The 13,793-nt window shown below is 34.9% G+C and overlaps 3 protein-coding genes across 7 annotated transcripts; 2 read left to right on the top strand and 1 right to left on the bottom strand.

The window, feature by feature from the left end:
* The first annotated feature begins 4,261 nt into the window (after positions 1-4,261).
* Positions 4,262-6,596, top strand: LOC140987201 (uncharacterized). 2 transcript variants are annotated; one of them, XM_073455621.1, is made up of 4 exons: positions 4,262-4,460; positions 4,566-4,763; positions 5,244-5,331; positions 5,922-6,280. In XM_073455621.1, exons 2-3 carry the CDS (start codon positions 4,581-4,583, stop codon positions 5,298-5,300), a joined length of 240 nt encoding a protein of 79 aa, XP_073311722.1. In that variant the 5' UTR covers positions 4,262-4,460; positions 4,566-4,580; the 3' UTR covers positions 5,301-5,331; positions 5,922-6,280. The 2 variants fall into 2 exon arrangements, with proteins under 2 accessions (XP_073311722.1, XP_073311721.1); XM_073455620.1 differs by lacking the exon at positions 5,922-6,280 and adding an exon at positions 6,287-6,596 and having other exon boundaries at positions 4,265-4,460.
* A 1,058-nt stretch (positions 6,597-7,654) lies between these two features.
* On the top strand, positions 7,655-8,857 carry LOC140987904 (uncharacterized). Its single transcript, XM_073456642.1, has 2 exons — positions 7,655-7,986; positions 8,393-8,857. Exons 1-2 carry the CDS (start codon positions 7,683-7,685, stop codon positions 8,713-8,715), a joined length of 627 nt encoding a protein of 208 aa, XP_073312743.1. The 5' UTR covers positions 7,655-7,682; the 3' UTR covers positions 8,716-8,857.
* Positions 8,858-9,198: 341 nt separating this feature from the next.
* On the bottom strand, positions 9,199-12,285 carry LOC140987903 (uncharacterized). 4 transcript variants are annotated; one of them, XM_073456639.1, is made up of 6 exons: positions 12,045-12,212; positions 11,139-11,232; positions 10,300-10,559; positions 10,092-10,214; positions 9,675-9,965; positions 9,199-9,581 (listed from the first exon to the last, which is right to left on the bottom strand). In XM_073456639.1, the coding sequence occupies exons 3-6, from the start codon at positions 10,546-10,548 to the stop codon at positions 9,375-9,377; spliced, it is 870 nt and encodes a 289-aa protein (XP_073312740.1). In that variant the 5' UTR covers positions 10,549-10,559; positions 11,139-11,232; positions 12,045-12,212; the 3' UTR covers positions 9,199-9,374. The 4 variants fall into 4 exon arrangements, with proteins under 4 accessions (XP_073312740.1, XP_073312741.1, XP_073312739.1 ...); XM_073456640.1 differs by lacking the exons at positions 11,139-11,232; positions 12,045-12,212 and adding an exon at positions 12,267-12,285; XM_073456638.1 differs by lacking the exon at positions 11,139-11,232 and having other exon boundaries at positions 12,045-12,220.
* Positions 12,286-13,793: the final 1,508 nt, after the last annotated feature.

Raw genomic sequence — 13,793 nt, 5'->3', positions numbered from 1 at the left:
GATAGTGGTACAACGCACACTATCCTCCGAGATAAAAGATATTTCTTGGAACTAAAACCAACAAAAACAACGGTGAATACAATATCAGGTCCTGTAGACTTGATTAAAGGATGTGGTAAAGCACAATTTTTGTTACCTAATGGTACAAAATTTTTGATCAATGATGCTTTATATTCACCACAATCGAAAAGAAATTTGTTGAGTTTTAATGATATATATTCCCATGGGTATGATACTCAAACAATGAATGAAGGGAATGAGAAATATATGTGTCTTACCACATATAAATCAGGAAAGAAATATGTGATTGAAAAACTACCAATGCTCCCTACTGGATTGCATTATACACATATACGTCCCATTGAATCAAACATGGTAATTGATAATTCTTCAATATTAACCAATTGGCATGATCGATTAGGACATCCTGGTTCAACAATGATGCGAAGAATTATAGAAAATACACATGGTCATCCATTGAAAGACCAGAAGATCTTTCAGAATAATAAGTTTCAATGTAAAGCATGTTCTCTTGGAAAACTTATTATAAGACCATCACCAGCCAAAATCCAAACTGAATCACCAATGTTTCTTGAACGTATTCAGGGTGATATTTGTGGACCAATCCATCCACCATGTGGACCATTCAGATACTTTATGGTATTGATTGATGCCTCCAGCAGATGGTCACATGTATGTTTATTGTCAACTCGAAATGTTGCATTTGCAAGATTACTTGCTCAAATAATAAAATTGAGGAATCAATTTCCCGATTATACAATCAAGAAAATTAGACTTGATAATGCTGGTGAATTTACTTCCCAGACTTTCAATGATTATTGTATGTCTATGGGAATCATTGTTGAGCATCCTGTTGCTCATGTACATACTCAAAATGGATTGGCTGAATCATTGATTAAACGTCTGCAAATGATTGCTAGACCAATGATTATGAAAACAAAGCTCCCTATTTCTATATGGGGACATGCAATTTTACATGCTGCTTCATTAATTCGCATCAGACCAAGTGCATATCATAAATACTCCCCATTGCAGCTTGCATTTGGTAAAGAACCAGACATTTCTCATCTGAGAATTTTTGGATGTATGGTGTATGTGCCTATTGCACCACCTCAACGAAAGAAAATGGGACCTCAAAGAAAGATTGGAATTTATATTGGTTATGATAGTCCATCGATCATTCGATATCTTGAACCACAGACAGGCGACGTGTTCACAGCACGTTTTGCTGATTGTCATTTTAATGAGGAAATCTTCCCAATGTTAGGGGGAGAACAGAAACATACCGAAAAAGAAATTACATGGTATGTATCATCATTGTTACATCTGGATCCAAGAACAAAACAATGTGAAAAAGATGTACAGCAAATTGTGCACTTGCAAAGAATAGCAAATCAAATACCAGATGCATTTGCAGACACAAAAGGGGTAACTAAATCATATATACATGCTGCAAATGCCCCTGCTCGAATTGAAATTCCGAAGAAACAAATTGAAGATAGTCATGATGTCATTAAACGCCTGAAGCGTGGAAGGCCAGTTGGTTCCAAGGATAAAAATCCTCGAAAAAGAAAATTCATAGAGAAACACAATGATCACAAAATAGAGAATGATGTTCCTGAAGAAACACATAATGATCACAAAATAGAGAATGATGTTCCTGAAGAAACACATGATGATGAAAATGTTTTGTCAGAACCACAAACTGACGAGAATCATGAAATCTCTATCAATTATATTAATACTGGAAAAATATGGAACCGAAAAGATATAGAAGAAATTGATGATATATTTTCTTATAATGTGGCAATCGACATCATAAATGATAATGAAGATCATGAACCAAAATCTTTTGGTGAATGTAAAAATCGGCAGGATTGGATAAAATGGAAAGATGCCATCCAGGTTGAATTGGATTCGCTAAATAAACGTAATGTTTTTGGACCTATAGTCCTTACACCTGAAGGTGTAAAACCTGTTGGATACAAATGGGTTTTTATTCGAAAGCGAAATGAGAAAAATGAAATAGTAAGATATAAAGCTCGACTTGTTGCACAAGGTTTTTCTCAAAGGCCTGGAATTGATTATGAAGAAACGTATTCTCCTGTGATGGATGCAATTACGTTTCGGTATTTGATTAGCTTGGCAGTATCTGAAAATTTAGAAATGCGTCTTATGGATGTTGTTACAGCCTACTTATATGGATCACTTGATAGTAATATATATATGAAAATCCCTGAAGGATTTAAGATGCCTGAAGCACAAAGTTCAAAACCCAGAGAATGTTATTCTGTGAAATTACTAAGATCATTATATGGGTTGAAGCAATCCGGCAGAATGTGGTATAATAGGCTAAGTGATCACTTGATGAAAAAGGGATATGTAAATAATTCAATATGCCCTTGTGTTTTCATTAAGAAAACAACATCCGGATGCGTAATTATTGCTGTATATGTTGATGATTTAAACATCATTGGAACAAATAAGGAAATTCAAGAAGTTGTGTCATACTTGAAAGAAGAATTTGAAATGAAGGATCTTGGAAAAACCAAGTATTGTCTGGGTTTACAAATTGAACAAAAAGAATGTGGAATATTTGTTCACCAGACAAATTATACAGAAAAGATCCTTAAACGTTTTAATATGGACAAATCAAATCCTTTAAGTACTCCAATGGTTGTTAGATCATTAAACATAGAAAAGGATCCATTCCGTCCATGTGAAGATGATGAAGATATTCTTGGTCCAGAAGTACCATATCTAAGTGCTATCGGTGCCCTTATGTATCTTACAAATTGTACAAGGCCTGATATATCTTTTGCCGTAAATTTATTGGCAAGATTTAGCACATATCCAACAAAGAGACATTGGAACGGAATTAAACATATATTCCGTTATCTACGAGGAACGACAGACTTGGGACTTTTGTATTCAAAAGATGCTAATCCAAGTATAATTGGTTATGCCGATGCTGGATACTTATCTGATCCACACAAAGCACGTTCTCAAACTGGATATGTATTTACTCGTGGAGGCACTGCAATTTCTTGGCGTTCACAGAAACAAACACTTGTAACAACTTCATCAAATCATGCCGAGATTATTGCACTACATGAAGCAAGCCGTGAATGTGTGTGGTTAAAATCAATGACTCAACATATCCAAATCTCATGCGGATTATCATTCGACGAGAAGCCTGTGATACTATATGAAGATAATGCTGCATGTGTTGCTCAAATGAAAGAAGGATACATAAAAAGCGACAGAACTAAACATATTCCTCCTAAGTTCTTCGCATTCACCAAGGAGCTTGAGAAGAATAAATGTATTGATGTTCGTCACATTCAATCAAGTGAAAACTCATCAGATCTCTTCACAAAGGCACTTCCTACGACAATATTCAGAAAGCACATATATAATATTGGGATGCGCAATCTACGAAATTTGTGAAGAATTGTTCGTGTCAACATGAGGGGGAGTTTACGTGACTGCACTCTTTTTCCCTTACTATGGTTTTTATCCCAATGGGTTTTTCCTAGTAAGGTTTTTAACGAGGCAGTATAAAAACACGTAATGTATACAATCATTATGATCATCATCACAAGGGGGAGTGTTGAAAAATTATTTAAAAATGTGTTAAATATTTGTGTTGAAAATGTGAATGTTGAATGTTGAAAATTAGGTAAAATTAGGTGTTGAATATTGAAAATTAGTGTGTGATGATGTAGGTAATGATGTATTTTATTTTTGGATTATTTGTAAAAATTTTCTATAAATAGATCTCTCATTTGTGAAGAAAATCACAATTGAGTTGAGAGAAAAATATTATAAAGTGTGTAGTGTGATAATTTTGAGAGTTTGAGATTTTTACTTTTTTACCGTAAATTTTTACTTTTTCACAACATAAAGAATTTTATGACAAAAATCCTACAAAAAGTAGTTGGATCACAATAATGGTATGAATTCATATTTCATTGAGCTTTTTTTAATTCATTTGGAATATGATTCAAGAATTTTTTTATTTTAACGACAATGCGATATTTCGATCTAGGTTCTCTATGAGGTTTTCTCTTGTAATTGTATTCATCTGGAGTCTTTTCTCTCGCGAGCTTTCTCATTAATCATTACTCATATTATTATCTCGTCATACACAGTAGTTTATTTGCCTTTTCTAACACCCAACTAAGGACCTTCAAAATAAATCCATAAATTGAGTGAGTATTTTTAGAAATTATAAAATATTGCCCGGAGGCTCAACTATTAACGATCTCATGGGCCGATGCGTTTGTCGGTCGTGTTGGGCTTGATGTGCAATAAATTACTAGGCTTTGATTGGGTACTTTCAAAACACTAGAAGTCTAGAAGCGCCAAATATTTCCCTTCATCCGTTTTTTTCTCGCACAGGCTTGGAGAAAATATAGGAAACGAAACTCTGCTTGGTAACGTCAAATTAGGGCTTTTAATTCTTTAATTAATCAATTATTTTGACCATCTTGATGTTTATTTATAAATTTAGACAACTAATTCATGATGGGTTTGTACAGGTCGCATTGTGCGTGATGGAACCTGCTGGGAGGGTTGGGTTCGGGTTGGAGATCACTAAGAAGCAGATATGGAACGATGAGAAGAGGGCCTCAGTTCGCGAAGAGATGAAGAGGATGAGCACTCTGCCGGCTAACAGCAGTTACGTCGCCCATCGTTTGAGGGTTTTGAACAAGATACTGAATCTTATGTCTCTTCAGGTGTGCGCGCCAGGATGATCGATCTTTGTACTATCGTGATTGTGTCCTGTGATTATATCTTTTTTACTTGATATAGATTGTTTATTAATTTGGCATATTGGATTTGATTAGATGTTTTTATGCAAAGAAAAGCAAGCAGCTTTTGGGAAAATAAAAATAGTGTTTCCTAAAGGAGTTAGGGATAGACCTGGTTAACAATTATTTGATATAATAAATAATGAAAAAAATTATGTGAACTGTTAATTAGCGAGAACCAAAACCAACTACGGTTGGTTGATTGAATAATGAAAATAACTAGATAAACTGACAGCGTGTGTGGTGGCGCTGATAGTGGGATGGGCTGTTTAAATCTCTTGTTGGAAACAAACATATATAAATCATCTACAATAAATAAGCTTTCATTGGCTGTGTTGTAGGTGAAATTTTGGATTCCTGCGTTTTGCTGAAATACACAATTCCTCGTTCTTTCTTTGTTGGCAGAGAACCGCGTCACAGGACGAAGAGTTGGAATTGCTTTTCGCAGGACTTCATATTTAGAGTTATCTTTTGTTGTGTCGTGCAGTACCAGGTTAGCTGAATTACATTTCTTTAGCAGTTTTAGCTCTTTATCTTGAGTTCAATTATTTATTTTAAATGGTTGCTTTTATAATGCCTTCATCTATAGATTTGCTAAGTTGTCCCAATTTTTTTTGAGATTTAGACTTGTCATGGAAACTTAGTTTTCTGATGTGTTGGTTCTTCAACTTCCAGATTTGAAATCTAGGTAATAACCTTTTTTAACTGTTTGTAGAAAAAGATTCAATTCAAAATGCCCCGAACATTTACTTTCAACATTAAATGTATTATGTGAGATGTTCATTCAATATGCAAGTGCAATTTATTATGGATATCATGATGTAGGATCTGTTTGTCTACTCTAGCTTACTTACATAACTCGAACCATGAGCTTATTATGGCCTTATGAGGAGCCAACTTTGTGGTGCATGAATGCTAATTAGAAAATTTAAAAGTTCTACCAGCTAGAGGATACATGATTTTTAATTCTTCGATGGTCCCACATTTATACAGTGGTTACTGTGTTCTGATTCCATACGAGTGTTGGTCCTTGTCACTTTATAACATTAACATGAACTTTTTTATGATGTTTCTATTCTGGAGACCACGATTTTCCATGCCGTTTTGGGAGAAAGTCACCAATATTTGAAACACCTACTGATCGAACTTCGGGTGAAGCTGGTGATTTTAAACACGGATGTCAAGTCTCTCCATCCTACTGTTCCCCAAGTAGGATCACAGTTTAGATAGCAGCATGAGGAGTTTGACATCAAATTCTTTTCTTTCTTATTTTCGTTCTCGCATCTGCAATTCATCATGGTTATCTGGAATTGTAATTCAAGAAAGAGATTTGGTTAGAGTCTCCTTAGTGGCAGCAGTTCAATGGCTCTAGTCAAAACTAGTACACATATTCTTTGTTTTAAAGTGTTTTAGAGGTTTGTCTGATACCCAAGTTGGCTTTGCTCCAGGATATTTAACAGCGGCATGGATCTCAAAAATTCAAACAGAGTAATATTGCAAGACATGGTAAAGCTGGTGCACGTTTAATTCATGATGATCAAATGTATATGTATACATGATATAGTTGTGGAGAGTTTCAGGCTTGTGGTATAAAAAAGTTGCTTGCCGTTCAGTTGTAACAATCCTGCTCCTATGTGTCGGTGGTACGTGTTATTGGAGGCTAAAATGTAACATGAAAATTTTTTCGGTTTTTTTAGTACATGATTAATTTCATTCCTGTCGGAACTCCGAAATAACAGACTATTTGTTCACATTTAATTTATGCGATCCACGTACTGATTTAGAAATATATCATGAAATTATTATTTGTTCAATTGAAAGGAAAAACTTTTTGGCAAATTTAGTTTGCTTCTAGAAAAATTATTTATTATTTGCTCAACCTTTAATTTCTAATCAGATTATTCATATGATATATGAATCGCCAGGATATCATATCAAGTTATTCTTTAGATGGTCATCTAACTATATTATCAAAATTTGAGAAGTACTCGTTCCATGTTAAGTTAACAGGATTTAATTCATTTTAGTAGTTATCATTGAATTGTATTTATGTTGGTAGAAATTGATGTTTTGTGATATTTATTTTTGGTTCATGAGTTTGTTATATTCTTGTGACATTTAATATTACATTTTGTGTACTTCATTAAGTATAATGTGGTTTGTGTCTTGGTAAAATCTATTGTTTTATTAATTTATAGTTATTGTTTTTCTTTTATGAATGATATTTGGATGAAAAAAATCCTTCTCTGGTTCGATAGAGTTGTTATTATGTCATAATCAGGTTGATTGAAAAGTCTGTCATATGAACAAGTGAACATATATGTTTATGGTTATGATGTTATTTTATCTATTGTGTTTTGATCTGGTTAGATTGACAAATATTTTTAAACATGATGTTATTAAAACGATTTTAAACATTATCTAAATTTCCTAATTATGTTTTGATGTTCACTTTTCTAGGATATATAAAATAAAAAAAAACCAACAATGCAACAGTTCCTTCCCTCTCAAGTCAACTTTGAGTCGTTCAAAATATTATCTTCCACTGACTAAGCGAGTTTGATACAGAAGAAGCTGTACTTAAATAAGTTAATAAGCTCAGAAGCCGTGTTGAAGTTTCCCATTGAATAAATATTAAAACGTATTTTCTTTTTATTTTAAATATAATAGATGTATAAGGCCAGTAGTAGCAAGCAACAAATGGAAGTCCACTTTTCATTAGGAATATACACAGTAAATAGCGAGTATGTACGTTAAACGGATACATTATATATACTAACATACATTGCGTGTGTACATAATTTTTTCAAGTAATAGATTTAGATCGATTATTATGTATAATTCATGAATACTTTCGTAAAAGCCATTTCGATTGCTCGCGAAATGGGAATTTGGGAGTTCATCGGCTCAACAACGGAAGCAGTGAAACGGAACTCACCTGATCTGACGCCGCTGAAGAATCAGGCAGGAGCCTCTTATGAACATGGCTCCGCCGCCTGCGCCAGGATCGATCGGGCCGTCCGTAATAACGGTTTCCACGGTCTCACCCAGTGGATGCCGGAAAATAAAACCATCGGCCTCTACGCTTCCAAATTCGCTAAACATACTGCCCATTATGGTCTCCAGGAAGGCTACAAATTGATCCCTGGCAAGTGGTTCCATATTTCCTAACCTCACTTCATATTTTTTTCGCTTTGTCGTGCTTGAGTTTGTTGTTTATAGATACCAACGATGCATGTCTGTTTAGTTAATTCTCCCTGATCTGATTGTATATACATTTTTTCGTAAGGATTCACGAATCAAAGTTCTATTAAACGTCGTTAGAATTTAAGTTCTTGAATATGGACATTTAAACACAATAAACATGTACTGTTATTGTTCGATGAAAACAAAACATTCTGCAATATCTAATACGAACCTGGCTAAGTTGGTATGTTGAACATATTCAAACTGAAGATTGAAAGGGAAAAGGCTGGGGCGTCTCAAATTTGATGGGTTTTTTTTTCACTCCTTTTTATTTCGTGGCTATTGTATTGGGATGTTTCTATTTGCAGGTGGAGTTGCGGTTTCTAAGATTATAACCAACACACTCAATGACGTAAAAAACGAGAATCTTAAATCTGAAAAACTCCAGACATCATCACGAGAGAAAGTTGTTACACCCTCATTTGGCCGCCTGTACTTAATTGATGGAGAGGATATGCTCAGCAGAGGCGGCAAAGAAACGGCCTCTAACAGGGATTACCATATAAATTTAGCCACCAAGGAAACCCCAGAAGATGTGATCGGAGTCTTCATGAAGACAGAATTCTGTGGTACACGATTCTTGGATGATTTGATGGTTCCTAAAGTAACAAGAGGGAAAAAGACCGGGTAAAAAATGATGCTTGTGTTGCTGCCTCCTAAGAACTGATACTCAGATTCTATACCGTTTATGTATGATATGACCTTTTGATGTTTCTACTTCATTCACTATGATTATCAATGATTTATATGCATATTTTTGCTCGTTAAAGGCACATTTTCATGTTGTGCACAACGCCATCGTTAGGATCCAACGATCCAAACTTCATCTTGGTCCCGTTTTACTGGTTTACATAATGCATAAGCTGAAATGTTCGTACATCAACTCTTACCAAGAAAAGGCACAACTCATTGATACAAAAATAGCTAATGTAATATAGCGAGTCAGATAAGATGGCATGGATTATTTAACAAATGATATAGAAGCATTAAGCTGAAATGTTTGTACGTCAACTCTTACCAAGAAAAGGCAGAACTCATTGATACAAAAAATAGCTAATGTAATATAGCTAGTCCAACATGATGGCATGGATTATTTAACAAACAATATAGAGCATTAAGCTGAAATGTTTGTGCGTCCACTCTTACCAAGAAAAGGCACAACTCATTGATACAAAAATAGCTAGTGTAATATCGGGAGTCCAATAAGATGGCATGGATTATTTAACATACAGTACAGAAGCATATTATCGTCTATGGTTAAACACCATGCAGTATCTGGGTCATTGCAGATCACTCTTTCTTCTTCTCACTTGTTCTTGAAACCGATCCAGTGCGGTAAGGTTCAGCGGTATAGGCATATTGCATTAGCAAAGAGAAGAAAACCATCTCCACTATAACTAAGATATTCTGAAGGGCTTCTTGGAGATGCTCCACATCGAGCCAGAAGTGGTTCGATTTAACTATCCCCAACGCCACAAGAATATCAAGGAGTATTCCCTGAAAATGGTTAAAGTACCAGAATCTAGTTGATCACGAATAATGATTTGATTATTAAGCTGGGGGTTTAGCTAATTGATATAAGAATTTTACCTGCCAGAAGCAGAAGAATACAATGCCTTTGACACACAAAAACTTTGCAAGTGGCTTATGTGGAGCCAACTCTTTTGCAAAAACATGGTAAAACACTACAAGTGAATACAGTGCCAACGAAACTGAAGTGTTCAAGATCATGGTGAATGTCCAGCTGAGCCAACTAGGATAAACTCCAAGAAGTTGAAACGATATCATTAAGACTGAGCAAACAGGGCGAATCAGCACGAATTGCCATGTCCAGTCCTTGAGAAGTTTCAAATTTTTGTGGTCCAGACGAACAGTGTGAGGCTGTTGCATTCAGGATAGCCTTGAGTTTGTAAACATGACTACTCCTAAGTGAGCAAAGGCAGATTCAAAGGGTGGGGCGGCGAGGAGGACGATTTAGAAACATAATGTGTCATAGAGGAGCTATACCTGGAAAAGGGTCATTGGAAACGAGTGATGAATTTCTCTTCCTTTAATTTCATCGGGTACTATGTTTTTGCTGATGGATATGTTCAGATAAGTATACATCAAACCCAAAAACTTCGCCATCACCTACAATTGACAAAGTAAAAAACGTTATATCAAAACAACCAATTCCATACCCGATGTGTCATAAATTCTAGAGAATACTACACACCAAAGCTTCGTAGCATTCTTTAATAGAATCCAAGAAAGTGAAGAAAGTCGTGCTCCCACGTATGTCTAGCAAACCAACATACGAGTCAATAGCATACAATGGAGCCATGAGGACGATAATTATGATGGCCGATTGTTCCTTTGGCTTCTTCCAGGACATGTAATGTTGGGAGACTAGTTGTATTGAGAAGTGAAGGGAAAGCATGACACATACAGTTGTTCCCATCAGTGTGAATTGTCCGCGGTCCATCTCTGAGATATCTTGTGTTTGCAGGAAAAAAAAAAACAAAGAAATATTATGACTCACAAAAACACACACATATGTTTGATCATAAACCAGATTACATGTGGGAATGTCTCACAAAATGTACAAGGACAAATGAAAAGAACAGTAATGAAGCTAATGATCTCATAAACCTGACAGTTCACAGGAAAATTTGACTACTCCTGAACTGATATTCTTATCTATCATTTCCTCTCAGGTCTTCCAGACCCCACATCTCAAATTGATTTCACATTATTCCAAAAAAAAGAAAAGAAAGAAAAAATATTCCATCTTTGAGAAACAAGGAAATGCAAGCTAACCACTCAAATAAGATCATGATCGTGCAAAAGGCAGGAAGCACGTAAATCCTACTAATCAACTTATGCAAAAACTTAAAAGATCTGTTAAATCCATTTCATCGCTTTCAGTTTGCCTTGTAATTTACAAGTACAATGCCAAGTACTGGATACAAAACGTCTTCAGTTCCCTATAATCAATGATCAACATAAGGATACTTCCGCAACCTTAAACACAAACTATGTCAACTAGGCCTATTCTTTGAATGCAGATCATACCCTCCGTGCCTTTCTTATCTTTATGCTAATCTCCGTGCCTTTCTTTTCTTTATGCTAATCTACTTCCTCACTCTTCCTGATTATAGCATTAATGCTGCAAAGACCAATGCACCGATTGCGGTCAGTTCTTGGGGTAACCAAGGCGTGCATTTAAATTATTATGAACAAGATGGGTTGATATTACAAAGAAAAAATCAAAAAATAATATATCAAATCACAGAGTAAAATATTTTGTGGGATTAAATATTATACACGTGTTAGGTCCAGAGGCAGTTAGTCTTACATGCTTACCATAACATAAATTTAATGTTTTGAACTTTTATTAGATGGATTTATTTAACAAAACAGAAAAAGACATCAAATTAAACCATGAGCATTTGAGCTTTGGTTGGTGGTGTTGTGGGTTGGCGTAACTTAACATCATTACATAAAAAAGGAGACCAAGGAGGTTGTTGAACAAATAATCATAAGTTTCGGAAGGGGTCAAGATCTATCCTAAGTGTAAAGTCAAACCAGTTCAATTCAGGAAAATGCGATTGGAAAAACTAAATTATCAAGATTGGGATCTGGAGCACATAGCTTGGGTGCGAGATGGTGAAATTTTAAATCAATCATGTGATTTTTCCTGTCATTACACTGAACGAACAACTCCAAATTTCACTGGATGTAGTTATCAATTTGCTTAAACTAAGCGAAGCATAACAGTTAACATCATCTGCAAAAGCTCTCAAACAAACTGAAACCGAAACTACTTCTTTCCGCAAAGCCCTTCATCTCATGAAAACAATATACACTTCTCCAGCAGCCCAGCCCAGACTCAACTTTTTAACAGTAAACAATACAGAAACACGAGCAGTTAAAACAAAAAAAATTCAGATCATTGAAGAAAGGAAAGAGAACACTTACAGATTTGTGATCGGAGACGTGAAACGAAACAAATCAAGAACAAGAAAAAGTCGAGAACTTTGTTATGATTTGACTCAAATGTACGAATGAATATCAATACATTTTGAACAAAATAATTAAATGGGCAGTGATAATATTAATAGCCATTACCGTCCAACGCCAACAAGCCTCATTTACAAAAAAAATAATTAAATGGGCAGTGATGATATTAATAGTCATTACCGTCCAACACCAAGAAGCCTCATTTACATCGCGGTTCCCTGTTTGATACAAAATAATATAAATTATTGATGATGGTCGATAAATCGGATGAGTTGGGTGGACGATTGGGCACAATGGAGATTGGACGTATGATACTCGAGCCGAAGAATCTGCACAATTTAATGGGGCGCCGGAAAGTTTCTGGCTTGACCACTCAAAGGCTTAAATCAGTCGAATATTTACGCAAAGGAAAGTGTAATAGAGAATATATGTTAAATGTTCGTGAAAAATATTAAGTAAATTATCTTTTTTATGATCAAGTAACACATATGTATAATGACTTTATTTTCAGTGTATGACTACTCCTTATGGTGGGATGACTGCTCTGCTCATGCCAACTCAGTCTCCTAACATTGATACAATTGACAACTCATATTGTTTTTGGTCTTATTACATCACTTCTACGTGCGCCGAATGACATGTTAATAATTTTAGAATATGGTCTTCCAATTTTGTGCGTCCAAGATTGACGTTTGTTTCGAAGTGTTTGAACAGTGATCTCGATGTGAGAACACATACAAAGTCTCTGACTCACTAAGTCTTCATATAATGTTCGGACTAAGCTAAGAACTCAAGCTTTTTTGTGGTCAACTTTCTGGCTGTTGTGAACCCAAGAATGATCTATAAAAGATCACTCATTTCACATGGGTTGGTCATTACCTCGGTTTTTCTTATCTTTTCAACTCGTCTTTGGCCCGAGTTTTCAGATGACCCGACGCCATTGTATCAATTATAATTTTTAAAAATTCATCACCAACTTTGAATTATTAGATTTTGTTTTTATTTGGAGACATTCTTAAGTAATAATAATAAAATACCATTATCGTGCGTACTGCGTGACCTCAGATCTCGATAATAATTCGGTGCCTTTGAATTGACCACTACATTTTACTCACAATTTGCTGAAATTTTTTTAGTTAAATCCTCCGGAATTTTGTATTTTTTTTGTTAATGCTTATTACAAACACAATTATTTAATTGGGATATTTTAATATAATATACATTTTCGGAAAAAAAACTTAATAAACAAGTTCACTACATGACATATCATTTTTATAAATATATAATATAAAATGCAAATAAAAAAATTTGTTTAAACTGAGAGTGAAGACCGGCTTAAAACCATTTCAAGTATTCTTGCCAAGACTTCATAGTATTCTAACGAAAGAAAAATAGTCTAGAATTATCCATCGTAATCTACATCGCAGAGGTAGATCGATATTAGTCATCCATTCCTAATAAGAATAGATTTCAACACTTGATTCATGTACACCCAAGTTTTATAAAGCATTCAAACAATAAAAATGGCACTTTCTCAAGTAGCAATCCATGGTTGAGGTTTATTGTTGTGTGATTCAACCAACGCTGTCACCAATCATTTGCTGAACAATTGTGTAACAAACACCGACTCCTTAACTTTGTTCGCTTCAAACCAGTTCCCAGTGATCTCAGAAGTGAGAATTTAGAAACGCATTTCCAGCATGATTC

The sequence above is a fragment of the Primulina huaijiensis genome, chromosome 11 (genome assembly GCF_012295235.1).
Source record: "Primulina huaijiensis isolate GDHJ02 chromosome 11, ASM1229523v2, whole genome shotgun sequence".
Classification (NCBI taxonomy): Eukaryota; Viridiplantae; Streptophyta; class Magnoliopsida; order Lamiales; family Gesneriaceae; genus Primulina; species Primulina huaijiensis.
This window is presented reverse-complemented; position numbering and strand designations above follow the sequence as displayed.